At 39.5% G+C, this 17,192-nt stretch overlaps 1 protein-coding gene across 1 annotated transcript in view; it reads right to left on the bottom strand.

Annotated features, from left to right (window-relative positions):
• The window catches only part of ADAM10 (ADAM metallopeptidase domain 10), a 57,470-nt gene that overhangs the window by 29,930 nt on the left and 10,348 nt on the right, over nt 1-17,192 (bottom strand). Inside the window, exon 2 of the mRNA XM_069798117.1 lies at nt 15,179-15,329. Within this exon, the coding sequence (XP_069654218.1) occupies nt 15,179-15,329 (151 nt within the window). The remainder of the gene's footprint in view (nt 1-15,178; nt 15,330-17,192) is intronic.

Here is a 17,192-nt window from a genome sequence, read left to right as displayed (position 1 = left end):
GGGCTTTGTGCCAATGTGGTAGGTTGACCGTGGCCAGACACCAGGTGCCCAAAGCCGCTCTATCACTCCCCCACCCTCAACTGGACAGGGGAGAGGAAATATAACAAAGAGCTTGTGGGTTGAGATAAGTACAGGAGAGATCACTCAACCAATTACCATCATGGGCAAAACAGACTCAACTTGGGGAGAATTAACTCAATTTATTGCCAATCAAACCAGAGTAGGGTAATGAGAAATAAAACCAAATCTTAATACACCTTCCCCCTACCCCTCCCTTCTTCCTGGGCACGGCTTCACTCCCAAACTCTCTACACCTACCCACCCCCAGCAGCACAGGGGGACGGGGAATGGGGGTTACGATCACTTCATCACACATCTCCACCACTCCTTCCTCCTCAGGGGCAGGACTCATCACACTCTTCCCCTGCTCCAGCATAGGGTCCCTCCCACAGGAGACAGTCCTTCATGAACTTCTCCAATGTGGGTCCTTCCCACGGGCTGCAGTTCTTCACAGACTGCTCCAGTGTGGGTCCCTTCCATGGTGTGCAGTCCTTCAGGAGCACACTGCTCCAGCATGGGTCCCCCACAGGGTCACAAGTCCTGCCAGAAAACCTGCTCCGTGGGCTCCTCTCTCCACAGATCCACAGGTCCTGCCAGGAGCCTGCTCCAGCGCGGGCTTCCCACGGGGTCACAGCCTCCTTTGGGCATCCACCTGCTCTGGCGTGGGGTCCCTGCTCCACCGTGGACCTCCCTGGGCTGCAAGGGGACAGCCTGCTTCACCATGGTCTTCACCACGGGCTGCAGGGGAATCTCTTCTCCAGCACCTGGAGCACCTCCTCCCCCTCCTTCTTCACTGACCTTGGTGTCTGCAGGGTTGTTTCTCTTACATGTTCTCACTCCTCTCTCTGGCTGCAGTTTCTGTGCCTGCCACAACTTTTTTTCCCTTCTTAAATCTGTTCTCCCAGAGGCACTACCACTGTCGCTGATGGGCTCGGCCTTGGCCAGCGGTGGGTCCATCTTGGAGCCGGCTGGCATTGGCTCCATGGGGGACAGGGGAAGCTTCTAGCAGCTTCTCACAGAAGCCACCCCTGTAGTCCCCCCGCTACAAAAACCTTGCCACACAAACCCAATACAGCCAAGCCAACCAGTGCTCATATTATAGTTTCAGTATGGATCTATTTCATGAGGGCAGATTCTTCTGCTAAAAAGGATGAAACAGTTCACTACAGATGTGCTTGAGTATTTGAGTCACCGAAGAACACAAACCAGCTAGCAGTTAGTAGCTATCCACACCCAGAGAGAAAGGCATGTTTTACAATAGATAGCTAGTATTTATAATAACATGGAGAGACAAAAAATAGGATTTCTTCTTCTTTAAGTTAGTCTCTTTACTAGCTCTGTAAAACTGCCTTTTGGCAACACAGAGGTTCATGAGGATGAGGAGATAACATGAACAAGCCACTTGGGAAAACATCATAGAACAGAATGCTACAAGATGACACAATACATTTCTCTAGGGAAAAAAAATATACTTTAAGCCACCTTGTGTGGCTCTTCTGGGCAGAAGTTAGAAATGAACAGGCAGAAGAAAATTAAGACACTGATAAGAATTTGAAGAACTTCTTTCAAGTACTTCAAGAAGTTCTACTCACTTTGATTGTAATACACTGATCAAGGTGTTACGAGATTTGAACTTCATTTTAGTTTGAGTTTTCTCTGTGACTGAGTTCTCTAGAGTTACTGAGGATGGATCAGACTCTTTTCATGTGCATCTGAACTCAAGTTAAATGACAAGAGATCCTGGATACTTTAGAATATCTCTCCTCCCTTCTCTAATATTTGATAGAAGACTTCTTACCATAACAAGTCTGTAATTCTGTCTCTGTGATGAACTGAAGTATGTACTAATCCCACCAAGGGCACCTATTACAGCTAAAATTACTTTTTCCTGGTGGAAAAAAGTAGGTTTTCTGAAAAAGCACCTCAATCTATATAGCACTTTTCTCTCAGAAGTGCAAGAAAGTTACTCTGAAATTAGATTTTTCTGGTTGTATTCATGTAAGTTTCAAATAAAATTGAGGAGCAATTATCTGTAACACTCAACTGCATCAGTAATTTCTTTATCGTTTTGAAGTACACTATGTTAGATGATGCAGGGCTTGTCATATACTCATATATGTCGGGGTGGGGGGAAAGGACTTTACCTCAGAATGAAAGTAATTTATCAAGTTTAGCCTAAAATAACACCAAGTAGATAGATGAACTAGCCCTAGGCCTCAACTGTGAAGCCATCCAAGGTATCCCTTCCTCACTTGCCAAGTCATCTACGTTCTCATCCTTACAAATTAGCATGACATTCAGCATCGCACTTCTGGTCTACCATTGTTGACTATCACCTAATCATGCTTTAGGGTCAGTTTTGAGTTTTGCCTAGATGGCCTGCACTCCAGGAATATGCTTTTGGAGGGGCAAGGGGAAGCTCAGTATAGTCTATCAAAGCGGGGAATGGTTTTTCCTTTAGGGCGTGATGCCTTTTCATCAGTATTAGCCTATCTGTCACTTCAAAGTGGACTGTTAGAAGTTGTATGTACCAAACAAAAACTTTCACTAGTTTTAAAATTAAGACGCCTCTATTTATTCTCCTTTCATTTCCCCCCTCTTCTTACTTTCTGCATTGGTACATAACTAACACTACAAATTCTAATCCATGCTGTTATTATCTATTTATTAATAAAATTAGCTCTATTTGCAGGATTAGAGAACTATTCCAAACAGAAAATAATGCAGCTGTATTTGACAATAACAATTCTCTGACCATTTGATTTCTTAATTTAGTTAAACTTTTAGATAACCTGATAGTCTCACAGCTATTTTTAAACAAGTCTTTTCTTGGTCATTCAAACATGCTTGGTGGGAACAGGATTATCCGACTGGACTGTTCACCCTTTTAATAATGAAAAATGAAGTGACAAATCTTCCTTTAGTTCTTCCCCAGCAAAAAAGAGAGGTGGAAAGAGAGGCAACTTGGGGGGTAGGGTGGGGGTAAACAAGCATCTATTTGTCTCTAATTCCAATTAGACTCCAATTCCAAGAATTAACAACTTTAACAAATCACCAAATTTTAAACAATGGTAATCATAAAACCCCATGTATTACATGAAACCTGCAGTAGAGAAAGTAAATTCCTTTTTTATGGCTATGCAGAGACATCTTAATGTACTACTTACAAGTGTTGATTAAATTAACTGCACTGAAAAGATGCCAGTTCATAGGTGGCATTTGTAATGACTGATTCAAACAAATGGATAGTTGGCAGGGACCCCCCAAAAAAATCCAGTTCAACACCCTAATTTCTCAGTAAGAAACTTCCAAAGACCCTACAAAATCCATTTCACTATCTCACCCAATATAGAAGTTCTCCTAACGTTTACTCTAAATTTCTTCCAAGCTAGTATTTCTTCCCCTTTCTTGAAAGGAATATAAGCTAGTCACTTCTATGATGTGGAAGAGAATGCACCTCAGTCTTCTTTCTTGGCTTAAATCCAGTAACTTCATGAATTCTTCCAGGGACAGGAGATTCCCGAGAAGTTCAGCAAATTTGTCTGTTTCAGTCCTGAATATGGTTTCTAAAACTAGCCACAATGGAAGACATAAGAAACTTCAAATAAGCCTTTTAGTAATTACCACCTCTACAGCATGCATCAAGTTCTCTGTGCCAGCACCTATATCAATGTAAAGTAAGCTATTCCCTAGCCTAGCTACATACCAGGCAGAAGACTATTTCCAGAAAAATAATACTACTTTTATTTACACACTTAATACCTTGCGTAAGACACTTCCCAGCAGTAGTGGTCTCTAGAACAGAATTAAATCAATTAAGACCAAGTTTTGACCTTGCTTATTTGTTACTGCTTCTGTCTTACATGTATCTGAAAACTGATATGGTAACAGGCCACTACTTGGTTACTATATGGTTGCTCGTTTAGTTGAAGACAGAGTTTTTGGTAAAAGTGTTTATATTGTTATATAATCTGCTTTAATAATAAACTACATCTTATTCATTAATGGCAGTACCCTAAAGACTATCAAGAGGTAGGTTTTTACTTCACTTTAGCTTACCTCAGGGAGACTATGTCAGATTTGCAAGTATGTAACATAGCAACTCAGTGATAATTAAAGAAAAAAAATAGTTGAGAGCACCACACTTAGTTAAAACCCTGTAGTTTCCCATGGGCTTGAGTTATGTCAATCCTACGCTCTAATCACAGAGCAAGTACTTAAAAAAAAAAGAAGTTGTGTATATACTAACAGCACTTGGTAAAATGAACATAAAGGTGTACATGTAAGAGTTAATGCCTAATATATTATTCCGTTTCTTTCTAGTATGTGTTACCTTCTAAGATCAGTGATTTTGCCATGATTGAATGTCCAATATATTGGGACACCGATAGGAAGCCTACAGACTTTTCCAAAACTGGCAGAAAGAGCTACTATCAGTGGCATGCAAAAGGGCACTTGGTGCTTTCCCTTTCCTACCTTTCCTCAGCCAAACTGCTGTAACCAATGGCAGGCTGAGCAGGCAGAATCACTCAGTGACCAGAGAAGACTGTACAAAAAAAAAAATTAAAAAAGGGAAAAAGGAGACGGAGGAGTTACTCCACAGCTGGAGGAAGCAGCTGGGAAAAGGAAACAGAAGGCGATGGGTTGGCAGCAGTATGGAACATGACTCCAGTACAGGGAGAGTCCATTTAGGTTCATACTCCTCTTAGAAGGAACCAGAAAAATCTTTGCACCTGTGCCTCCATGAGCCTCCTCACAAGTCAGGATCTAGAAGATACCACTTGTCCTGGTTTCAGCTGGGATAGAGTTAACTATCTTCCTAGTAGCTGGTACAGTGCTATGTTTTGAGTTCACTATGCGAAGAATGTTGATAACACTGATGTTTTCCATTATTGCTCAGTAGTGTTTAGACTATAGTCAAGGATTTTTCAGCTTCTCATGCCCAGCCAGGGCACAAGAAGTTGGCACAGGACACAACCAGGGCACCTGACCCAAACTGGCCAACAGTGTATTCCATACCATGTGACATCCCATCTAGTTTAGGAACTGGGAAGTGGGGACAGGGAATCACCGCTCGGGGACTGGCTGGGTGTTGGTCGGCGGGTGGTGAGCAATTGCCCTGCGCATCATTTGTACATTCCAATCCTTTTATTACTACTGTTGTCATTTTATTAGTGTTATCATTATCATTATTAGTTTCTTCTTTTCTGTTCTATTAAACCGTTCTTATCTCAACCCAGGAGTTTTACTTCTTTTTCCCGATTTTCTCCCCCATCCCACTGGATGGGGGGGAGTGAGTGAGCGGCTGCGTGGTGCTTAGTTGCTGGCTGGGGTTAAACCACGACACCACTCTGCTTGAGGTGCAAGTCTTTTATCCTTACTTCTTCCATTTAAGAAGGCAAAGACTCTCTTTTCTGAAAAATGGAAGGGGAGAATAATTTGAGCCCTTCTTTCTAACTGCTTCCACATGAGGCATCCCAAAATCTAAACTCACTTCCCACAGTCAGATTCACTCCAACCCTGAACTATATTAAATAGAAGACAGCTTAACAACTTAATGATGGGTTTAAACTACTCACAAGCTAAGTCTACAGAACCATCACAGTTACGGACATTATTATTTTTTACACTGTTTTCACTTTGTATTAAACCCACCATAACATATTTCTTCAATTCCCATGGTCCTGCTACTGACACTAAAAAAAACATCTTTGAAACAGCACGATAGGGTCTCCAGGTTTATCATTCTATTACCCACCTAGATGCAGATAGAGGGTACCATCCTCTGTTAAGTATTTATCTAAAAAACAACCTCTACAGCATTGCAATGCTCAGCAATCCCAGCTAGAATATTTGCAGTTTATGTTTGTTTTCCATCGACACCTCTAGGGTGGCACTTGTGATTGTTCAGAGATTTCTTTCCTGACCTTCAGAAGCCAGACTTGCTAAACTTGTTATTCTAGAAGAACACAACTGAGGATGCAGCCTTCATCCTAAACAATTTGCCACTGATTACTCTTGATATACATAGCTGCAAACACATAAACTAGCTCAAATAACAGAAATCATCCAAGTAGGATTACAAGTAGCTACATGTTGGCTAATTTACACTTTAAGAAGGTCAGTCAAGTATCTCTCTGTCCTGAAGAGTATGGTATACAGATTTTAAAAGCAGAATAGTCTTTACCCAGGGTTGATTTTTTTTTTTTCCTTTCAGTAAAGCTTCTATGGGAAGTTAAGTACCAATTCTGTCACTTCGTTTCCTGTTTATGCAAAATAACCATCCCATTTGTATTTACATAAAGTTAAATATTTATATGCAGTGCCACGTTCTAACATAATTCAAAAACATGAGATCAAAACAAGAAAACAGGTAAAGATGTACTAGAATAAAATCACAAGGCATCAAAGTTACTACATGAATTCAAACTAACTAGTTTAGGAAGAAACTTTCTCAGTGAAACAAAGACATACAAAGAAAAGAAATCTGCTAGCTGATAATATAAGCACATACGAAGCACATAGCTTAAGTACTTTCATTTAAGCCTACTACTTTTCATTTTAAGAACATGGATTTTTGAGAACATGGCTATGTCTACTAAAGTTTGTTGGCCAAGGAGTAAAGTTCTAAAGTATTAATACTAATTTTAGCAGTACAGCTGGGAAACCCTGTGCCTCAGCTGGGCAGTCTCACCAGTCCGATGCTACTGTACCAGGCATTTCCTAGACAAACCCAAGTGAAACACTAAATGCCTTTTTCCTGAGGGCTATGCATATTCCAGCTCACTGCATTTAAACCCATAAAATGCAGGACATTTAACCCACAGATTCAGCCTCTAAAATATTTTTTAGATTAATTGAATTTAAAAAACAAGTAAGAACTCAGGTACCTGCTTCCCAATTCTCTGCAAGATAAAATTGCTTTACCTACAAGCACCAACATAGGGTGGTTTGGGTTTTTTCTGACAAAACAGGTGTAGAAAGCAAGACCCGATTCACGGGCCTCTTGCCTGGCAAGTTATTTGTTAAGGTATATAACTTAAAAGGTACAATAGACAGGGGATAATTGAAGAATGGTCACAAAGCACCGAATAAAGCTGAAAAGAATACACTAAGAACTAAAGAGTTTTGGGTTTTTTTTCCTCTTTAAATTCAGGACAGCCTAAAATGAGCTGTAGTAAGTGAACCTTGCAAAAAATTCACTTAGTAAAATTCATGGAAATAATTCACTTAAGTCTCACAGAAGCCAACCAGTTAGTCCTATTTTATGACCACTAAAACAAGCTATTTAAGTTAGTCTGTTTAGGAGGGTGCACATTGAACTGAAAAACAGACACAACAAATTTTCAGATTAGTCCAGTAATAGCAAATCTGCTTTAGATTCTGACAGACTCACAGAATGTGGAAGACAAAGCCATTTCATGAATTGAGTACTATGTTGTATGCACAGTTACGAAGTACTTAAATATAAATTAAATGCCATAAAAAGAGTATCTAGTGTTTAATAAAAAACAGAAGGTGACAATATAAAGTCCTCTTTAATCCAAGAGTAACTAGCTCCGTTACTTCAGTCCATCTCAGACAGCGTGGCAGCATGCTCAGAATGTCACCTTTGAAACTCAACATATCAAATATGATTTCTGTGCAGGTAGCCTCCTTCATTTGCATTACCTATTCAAATACAGTCAACAACTATCTATTTAAACACAAACATGTAACAGCTCTGAATAATGAAGGCAATACAAAGAATTACAGGTTACTATAGAACCAAAAATAAAAAAACCTCATACTTAAGAACTCTGAAATGTTGTGGTCCACTCTTGCCATTCATGACTGTACCAGAAAGCTCAATTTATGACTGATAGCTGTTGAAAATAATTCTGAAAAAGGTACCTGCATAGCAAAGCAGTATTAAAGCCAATCAGCAAATACTGCTTCACAAATACGCCTTGCCAAATGGTGCAGTGAGCACAGATTGAGACCCAAAGCCACACGATTTCACAATATGCAAGCTCTCATTGTTATAAAAGTTCCTTTGCTCAATGCAAAACACTGTAAAAGGTAGTAGAATATTTAAGAACCCATCATTTATTGAACTTTATTCCAAACTGGGTGACAGTTAAAGCATTTTTACCTAGCAGCTGAATTGCATGGTCACTCTGCAATATATTACAGCTTTACACAGTGTTTTCTTAATAAAGACATTGTAGAAAATTTGCTCATTAACTACAGGGAAAAAAAAGGTTACATGCAGTAACATGCAGGAGTACCCTACTAGCAGCAATAGTGAGACTGATGCAGTTTTTTCCAGCTACTTATTGATCAAATGCTACTCTCAGCACTTTGACATAATCAGGCAAAACAATCTCAAGTGGAAGCTTGCCTTACAGCATCTTCCTGACTCCTGGCACTCAGTGTAACTTTTGAAAGCACTGATAGACACTTTAGCTGTCAAGTTATTTGAAGTAATAATGGCCAAATCTTGGTGCCCACTGGACTTGCCACATTAGACACATGCATACTATTAGCCTTTTTATATAGAACCACAAAGACAAGAATTCTTTTCACTCCTTCCCACCCTATACAAACCCAAGAAGGATAGGATAATAACATTTTTCTAAACTCCCTCCAAAACCCACCTATTGTTGCAGTTCTGAAGTTACAGAGCAGAGCTGGATGCATGCTCTTTTGGATACATAGGGGTATGTCCTTGTAGTGACGCAGAACAGTAGGCAAGAACATTCTGGTGAGTAACAAGAGATGGAAAAATGTCTAATGGTCATGAAGGATCACTACAAATGACCAGTATCACTGATTTTTAATGCAGTGGAAGCAAAGCTTGTGTTTCATCATTAGTTAGAAGGTATTCAGGTTTCTGTCATAATCCAAACCTCGACAAGCATTTATACAGACTGATCTGAAAATACGATATAACAGTATTGGAGCATATTGGAGCACAGTAGAAGTACTTTTGAGTCCAGATGAACTGTATAAGGTGGTGGAGACTGAAGAATTGGTTACTCCAATTGCACCAACTGAAATAATATTCTAATATATAAACAATTTTAACCCTATATTGAGCTAGTTTTTAAGATTTGAATATGCTGGGCTAAAAGAATCTGAACTTAGCAGCCATGACTTGTAAGCCCAAATTAAAACACGAAGAAACATTTTTATTGGTGAAGCCCATATTTTTAAACTATCACAGATTTTATAGAACAACCTACCAATATTCAACAAGTGAATGCTTTAATATTCACAAGTATAACCATATGAAAGGTCTTTTTATTTGTATGGCTTACAAAGAAGTGATGTTGCAAGCATTTCTATAACAGTTTTCCTATTATAAGGATCATGCAAAGATCATATATTCCAACAAACATGTCTGAACTTAACTCGCAGTATTTTTTTTTTTTTAGATAAAATTTTAGGTAAAAATCTAAGGAACATTATAGCTAAATTGCAAAACATCTGAAAGTTCTCAACGTATCTGTAACTTAGTAATAAGCAGGTGTTACCATGTGTTCCAAGCACCACTTGAAAATTCAACTGTTCACTCAAGCTGTGTAGGCAACTTTCCCAAGCAAGAGTCATCAACTAATCCAAGAGAAAGAGTGGAAGTGGGTGTGGACAGGTGATTAACAGGACAAATTAAGAAAAAACTAGAAAGCATAAGTTATTAGGAATGCACTAAGTAAAAAGTTGACTGGCAGTACAGTTAAACACTACACAGATGTAGATCCTCTACTCCTGAACGCATCAGGGTCTCAGGAATTAGGTAAAAAGGTATAGTTCAGAGAGCATCAGACAAGTTTTTCAAGCTCTATCCTCAAAATGAAATCACTATGAATGAAGTATCTAGGATACTTCTGACATTCTACAGTTGATAGGAATTCAGTTCAGGATGTTCTATGATTAATATATTGCAAATGTTTATACTGAAAAAGTAAAGAAAACTTTCCAGCTTCTCTGCATGGGAAGGGTTGTGTTCAGTAAGTGAACAAGTGCAAGTACACATTTTGTGACTAAGTCAAAACTGGGTATAAAATACAATGTCAGTTTTGGTGATGCCCCAACTTCATTTTCAAAACTACTGACATTACCTTAACATGCAAAAGAAAGTTATGCTATATTAAACTCCTTCACTGTATCTTAAGCTGGTGCCAAAGGCATTGCTCTTCTATGCATCATGCCATGTATTTCATTTTGTGGGTTTTTTTGGTTGGTTTTTTTTTTTTGGGGGGGGGGGGGGAGTTGCGTGGGGAGGGTTCTGGAGTGGGTTCAAAAGCTACTTTATACCAGGAACTTAGTTGGTTAATACTAAGACTGTGCATTCATTATCTTTGTATGGACTCTAAAACACTCAATATAAACTGGCAGGTGGAACAGCTATGATACATAACCAGGATTGTTTTAAAACTTCATATTCCTTCCCATTTGAAGCATTTTAGAAATGGGCACATTTTGCACCACTGGTGAAACAATAATGTCAACTCATCTAAACCACACAGTTTATGATTCAAAAGAATTAATAGGTATCCATAGCTTAGTTTCAGCAATTTTAACTGCCCTATTAAGCTAGTGTTTCAGCATTGAATAGTGGCTGGTTTGGTTTAATTCACTACATCTGCCATAACGAGTTGTATTTTAGATTACCCAACAAAAAAGTTTTGAAAAATTTCTCTTCTTAATGCTACTGTGTAGCATTTAACTTTCAGAGCAAGGTTAAAGAAGGCAGGGTTTTTCAATGATGGAACCTTATACACCCATTTGTAGAACTACTGAGCCTGGTGTGAAAAATAGGTAGCTTTGGGTTTAATTCGGTCATAACAGCATCTATTTCATTATTAAACTGTTATTAGCCCATGGTTAAATGGTCACTTTAGCTTAGTATAAATATATAATATTTAATTTTTATTTTATCCTTTTTCAACAAGAGGCTACTATGAAATACAGTTCTTAAATCCAAACAGTCTACTGAAAAGAACAGATGCTACTTACACAGTCATAAAATACTTGTAGCTGCCAGCCATTTTCTGGACAATGAAACTAAATTTGATGAATGCTAATCTGGTGTATGTCAGCACTGCCACTGAAAAGGGTAGTATTGCATCTTCCCTCTCACCACTTCTGCTTATTTCTGTACCCTTTCTTCTTACAGGTTATATACTGAATTGAATGACAAATTAATCTGGCTGAAAAATAACCAGCCAAATCACTTCCCATCTTGACTGGCCATGTGACCAACAGGTGCTTCCTCTGGCACAAAAGAAAAGATTAAGTTTATAAAGTTCAGACTGGTACCAGAGATACAGCATAAGAACTGTTGTGGTCCAGCTAGCTTCATTTGCAGTTTCCAGCAGGCAACAGCAGTAATTATTGGGACAGCTCTTCCATTGTTTCTTGGCTACAGAAGATAGCCATTTCATCAGAAGCCAACTCAAAACAGAAGGTTATCATTTCAGTACCCATAAGTAGCAGCTGTTTAGTATCTTTATTAAGTTAAGGAGATGCAAGTCAGACAGCTGTATGCCAATAAACCACTACACCTGGACAAAGTCTTAACTAACCATTTGGTATAAGGCCATTCAAAAAAACAGGTTTAAATTTTCAGAATCTCAAACCTCATGTTTACCGAAAGCCTGTAAGTTTCATCACCATATTTAAATAAAACAGCACTTTAATAGTCCATGGGCTAAATCTAAATGGTTTAAGGATTTTGCAAAAGCTTTTTTTCCTACCTTAGCACACAGTAATTAGAATATTTGATAGGAAGGTTTTAATGTTGCCATGACATACATCACTTATAACTATTCACAATAAACTAGCTACAACTACAAAAAGGATGCCAGATGCCCACCAAAGCTGTTCTATCACTCCCCCTCCTCAGCTGGACAGGGAAGAGAAAATATAACAAAGAGCTTGTGGGTCAAGATAACCACAGGACAGATCACTCACCAATTACCATCATGGGCAAAACAGACTCAGCTTGGGGAAAATTAACTCAATTTATTACAAATCAACAGGAGTAGGGTAATAAGAAATAAAACCAAATCTCAAAACACCTTCCCTCCACCCCTCCCTTCTTCCTGGGCACAGCTTCACTCCCAGATTCTCTACCAACCCCCCCAGCGGCACAGAGGGACGGGGAATGGGGTTTATGGTCAGTTCGTCACACGCTATTTTCTGCCACTTCATCCTCCTCAGGGGCAGGACTCCTCACACTCTTCCCCTGCTCCAGTGTGGGGTCCCTCCCACAGGAGACAGTCCTCCACGAACTTCTCCAATGTGGGTCCTTCCTACAGGCTGCAGTTCTTCACGAACTGCTCCAGCGTGGGTCCTTTTCACGGTGTGCAGTCCTTCAGGAGCACACTGCTCCAGCGTGGGTCCCCCACAGGGTCAAAAGTCCTGCCAGAAAACCTGCTCCATGGACTCCTCTCTCCACAGACCTGCAGGTCCTGCCAGGAGCCTGCTCCAGCATGGGCTTCCCATGGGGTCACAGCCTCCTTCAGGAACCCACCTGCTCCAGCATGGGGTCCTCCCTGGGCTGCAGGTGGAGATCTGCTCCACTGTGGACCTCCCTGGGCTGCAGGGGGACAGCCTGCCTCACCATGGTCTTCACCACGGGCTGCAGGGGAATCTCTGCTCCGGCGCCTGGAGCATCTCCTCCCCCTCCTTCTTCACTGACCTTGGTGTCTGCAGGGTTGTTTCTCTTACATGTTCTCACTCCTCTCCCCGGCTGCCGTTTCTGTCTGTCCCAACTTTTTTTTCCTTCTTAAAAATGTTATCACAGAGGCGTTACCACTATCGCTGATGGGCTCGGCCTTGGCCGGCGGTGGGTCCATCTTAGAGCCGGCTGGTATTGGCTCTGTCGGACACAGGGGACGCTTCCAGCAGCTTCTTACAGAAGCCACCCCTGTAACACCCCCCGCTATCAAAACCTTGCCACACAAAGCCAATACAACAGTTTTCCAAACTGCTACACACCTTCAAAGCTACTAAATACACTGTATGAAGTAAAACACAATTCACTTGATCCTTCCTAATTCATATTTAAAGAAAAATGAAAATATGTTGTAAGAACACACTCAGACGGATTAATGGGAATTTGTGGACTAAATTTACAGCCTGTCAGCTACCCTCTCTTTGGCAGGAAGTGTTAGATGTGTCACAGGAAACCACCAAAATCCTAAATTATGGACTGGTTTGACCTTATAGGAAGTTTCCATTCAGCCTCCTCAGTTAACAATGGATTTGTGCCTCAGAGCATAGGGATTTAGAATCAATTCCACGTACAAACACCAACACTTTCCTTTGTGAGTAATAGTAGCTGTTATCAAAACCTTTATAAACCTGTTTGTCTAAGGTTTGGTGTGACTGAGATCCATGAAGTAAGAGAGGAAATCTTTTTTAGACCTCATTGTCAGTATGGTTAACATTTTCATACGGTAATGCTTTTCAGCCCACCTTATTAACACAGATAGAATGCACAGGCTAAGCTAAGAGCTCTATTTTACAGAGGAGTATTATGGGATCTTTATCAATGACAAGATGAACCTGCTCAAGTGGACTGAAATGTGGACTGCTCCCAGAAAGAATGGTCTCATCCTCCCTCCATCAACCCTTCAAGTCATGCTGATTGCTTTTTCTGCCAAGTAATTTTCAGCTGGATCAGTTCCCAGATCCTATTCCTTGCATGGTCTTAAGAATACTAGTGCTAGCACAAAGATAATACTGGGAATGTGGTCAGGCCTGTTCCTCTCTGCAGCACCACACACTTTGGTAAGCCTTAATTAACCATCAGCCTGCAGCTTAAGAGTGGCAGCATTAGACTGAAACTAAACTTCACTGTCTTGCAACCTTGTTGGAGATTTAAAAGTGGAAAGGTTTACAGTATGAGGAGCTTCTGAAACATTCTACTCTGCAGTCTTGTTTATTAGAACAATTTAACAGCAAGGACTAGAGATTGCCTGTGAAGCTACAGCAGAGACAGCAGCAATATGACTCTTCTTTAAATAATAAAATTCCCTGGACTAAAAATTACACCCAAAATGTAAGGACAGGACTTCAAATTCAGGATTTGGGTTGCAGTTCTACAGCAGTTACAAATACAACCCTAATGCTAACCTTTTGGGAGCATGCACTGAAATTCAGTCATTACACCATACACCTCCAGTAGCAACACTCAACTCCCTGAAGAAATTACAAGCTGGCACAGAAGTAGAATGCTTACTTATAAACCAGTATTCCAAACACAGATTCAGAAGACCTGGTTTTACCTTCGCTCTGCCAAACTTCCTATGTTTCTACATATGGCTAGCAATTATTTATCAAGTTCTAATTACTTAAAATTGTAACTGAGATAATTAGAAAAACAAGGGCATTACATATTCCCAAAATATATTAAGGCAGTGGTGCTGGAAAGGAGGGAGTCAAAGAAACAAAGACACAGACGCAAATTTTAACTTTCTTCCTGTTTCTCCTTGGTTATACAAAAAGCAGGCAATTTTAAAAGTACAAAGAGCTCTTCCTAGGTGAAACCTACAAATTATATTTCAGTTGCTCACACTGAATATCTAACTTTTGTACCGGATCTTACAACTACATATTAAATGCAGGGCAAAGCAACAGCAATTATGTTTTCCCCATGTCAAATAATTGCTAAATTCCACAACAGCACAGAAAACAGATGACACCATTACACATGAAACAGAAGACTTTTTTGGCCTATTTTGTAGTTTCAAACGCAGTCTGAAATTTACTTTTTTCTCAAATCTTTTCAGGCAGTTTGGCATAATTTATTGTAAAAAAAAGGTGCCAAAGCTGCATTATAAACTCAGAATCAACTACCATTCTGTTCCCAGTATGCTTCCATTGTTTAAGCTTCAAAGCACATTAATAGTTATCACCAGAAGTACATATGAGTGATTACAAGCAACAATTTCACACTCGTACTGGACATCAGAGCAAATACTTCATAGAAACCATAAGCACTGCATTTTAGTGTATTCTAGCTAACATTAGTTTGATGACTATTTCACCATGTACATTTCACTATAATTAAAACACATATATGAATAAAATATTTAAAGCAAATACCTTTTAAAATATCACTAACCTTCCATGAGCATGAAAATCTAGGTGCAAGAACTGATCTTCGTGCGATACTGCTCTTTTGGCACGCTGGTGTTTTTGGTGTAACAAATCCACATTGTAAGACAATCCTTCATAATGTCTAATGTACTTATTTAGAGGATCTCCATACTGGCCTGAAAACAGAAGAAAGTAAGGTTTAGCATGTCTGAGAAATTACTAAGGTTACAACCACACTACCAGGTATGGCAGATCTGTGGTGCAAAACAGTTGGTGATGAGGACCCAACTTCCACATTATATGCATTTTATCTTTCTTTCTTCTCCGTTGTATGCTTCAGTTTCATTCTACTCTAATGCCACAGACTGAATGTGCACTTGCTGTTAAGAGTGCATTAGATGGACCTTGGAAGGTTCAGTTTGAGTATAGTTCATTTACTCCAAAACTACTCCACAATACAAACCACATCATTGTGTGGGACAATGCTTCAGAGATGTTTCAGAAACACACTCCTGATCCAAACACAAAAAGCCCAACAGTTGCACATCTTTCTTTTAGTTCCCTAGAAAAATTGTACTTCCAGCTTCACTCTGCACTCATGACACCGAAGTATCTGCTCAGAATGTTTATAATTCACATGCCAAACATCCAGAAAAATTAAGAGCAAATCATGCCACCTAGCAACACATTCTGTATCACATGGAAAGTTCTATCATATGGAAAAAGTTTATTAAAGATGTATCTCCAAAGACATAGATTCAGTTCAGTCTATTTTGGACACTTCCTTCTAAGGCAATTTTTCTGACCCACATTAAGAGTGCATGACAGAAAACAGAGAAAGATTTTGGTCCTCCCATCCTGATGGAGGAAGGGACATGCAGAACTGACCAGAGGCACTAGCATTTAAGAGCTCCTCATAGATCTAATATGCATAGAGAGGACAACCATATCAGCTCCGTATTTACACTAGACATTAGACATTTTACTATAACACAGTATTTTTCACTCCAAGGTTAGCATTAGTAGGTCAGTAACAGGATAGAAAACTCCTTGTGCTGCCCAGACACCTGTCAGATATACTGCTGAGATGTACCTTCGCCTACCAAACAGCCAACAGGCCAGCAATTGTAAGAACCAAAACAGTAAAGAAGTTGCCATAGCATTATTTTTCCCCAGACAAGGAACCACTATATGCATTACAGACATTTGGTTAATTCAGATTTTAGTCACTTCTTCCAAATAAGTACACAGTTTCCAGTCAGGATTCACCTTCTTATTATTTAATATATCCCAAGCAATCATAGAAATGTATGCACAATAAATTGACAGTACAGCATGTATTTCACGAGAAGCATATTTTCATATCCTGACCACCACCAAGGTCTCCATCCCCTCCCTCTGCACATTCAACATTGATACTCTTCCTAAGTCTCACCACGCTTCTATATCAAATGCCAGCACTAGAACACTATGCATGAAAAATATTTCATCTACCTGCCAAAAGTAAACACAGATGCTGTGGGAAGAATTATTAAGATGAAGTAATTCAGTAACTGTAATCAGAGACCAAAAAACACAGAAGTTCCAACAGTAGAAAATAATGTGGAGAAATAGAAAAAAAAACAAAACAAAACAAATGCAACTTCTGGAACAAACCACTGTGTGTTTGCAATGGAGGTAGTACACACAGTATGTTTTACATACACAGTGAAAAAAGGTTTTTAAACAGTTTCTATTTAAAATATCCAATCATAAGGAATTAATTTAGGTATCTATATGTAGAATCTACAGTCAAGAAGAGTGAGATCATTTCAGTGGTTCTGGTTTCAAAGCCAGATTATATATGACCCAAACTCTGTCATGTTTCTCGATGTACTGAACATTAAAGCCAGCAAAGGATTAAAGATTAAGTGATGCTTAATATTTCAAAACTCCAAGGAGTAACTGTGTGTTTTGATATATAACTTTTATCAGTAGCTAGCACAAAAACATTCACCCTGCTTGAAACAAAGCCTTGCAGTACTCTATACACTTTATGC

The sequence above is a fragment of the Haliaeetus albicilla genome, chromosome 12, assembly GCF_947461875.1.
Source record: "Haliaeetus albicilla chromosome 12, bHalAlb1.1, whole genome shotgun sequence".
Lineage (NCBI taxonomy): Eukaryota > Metazoa > Chordata > Aves > Accipitriformes > Accipitridae > Haliaeetus > Haliaeetus albicilla.
This window is presented reverse-complemented; position numbering and strand designations above follow the sequence as displayed.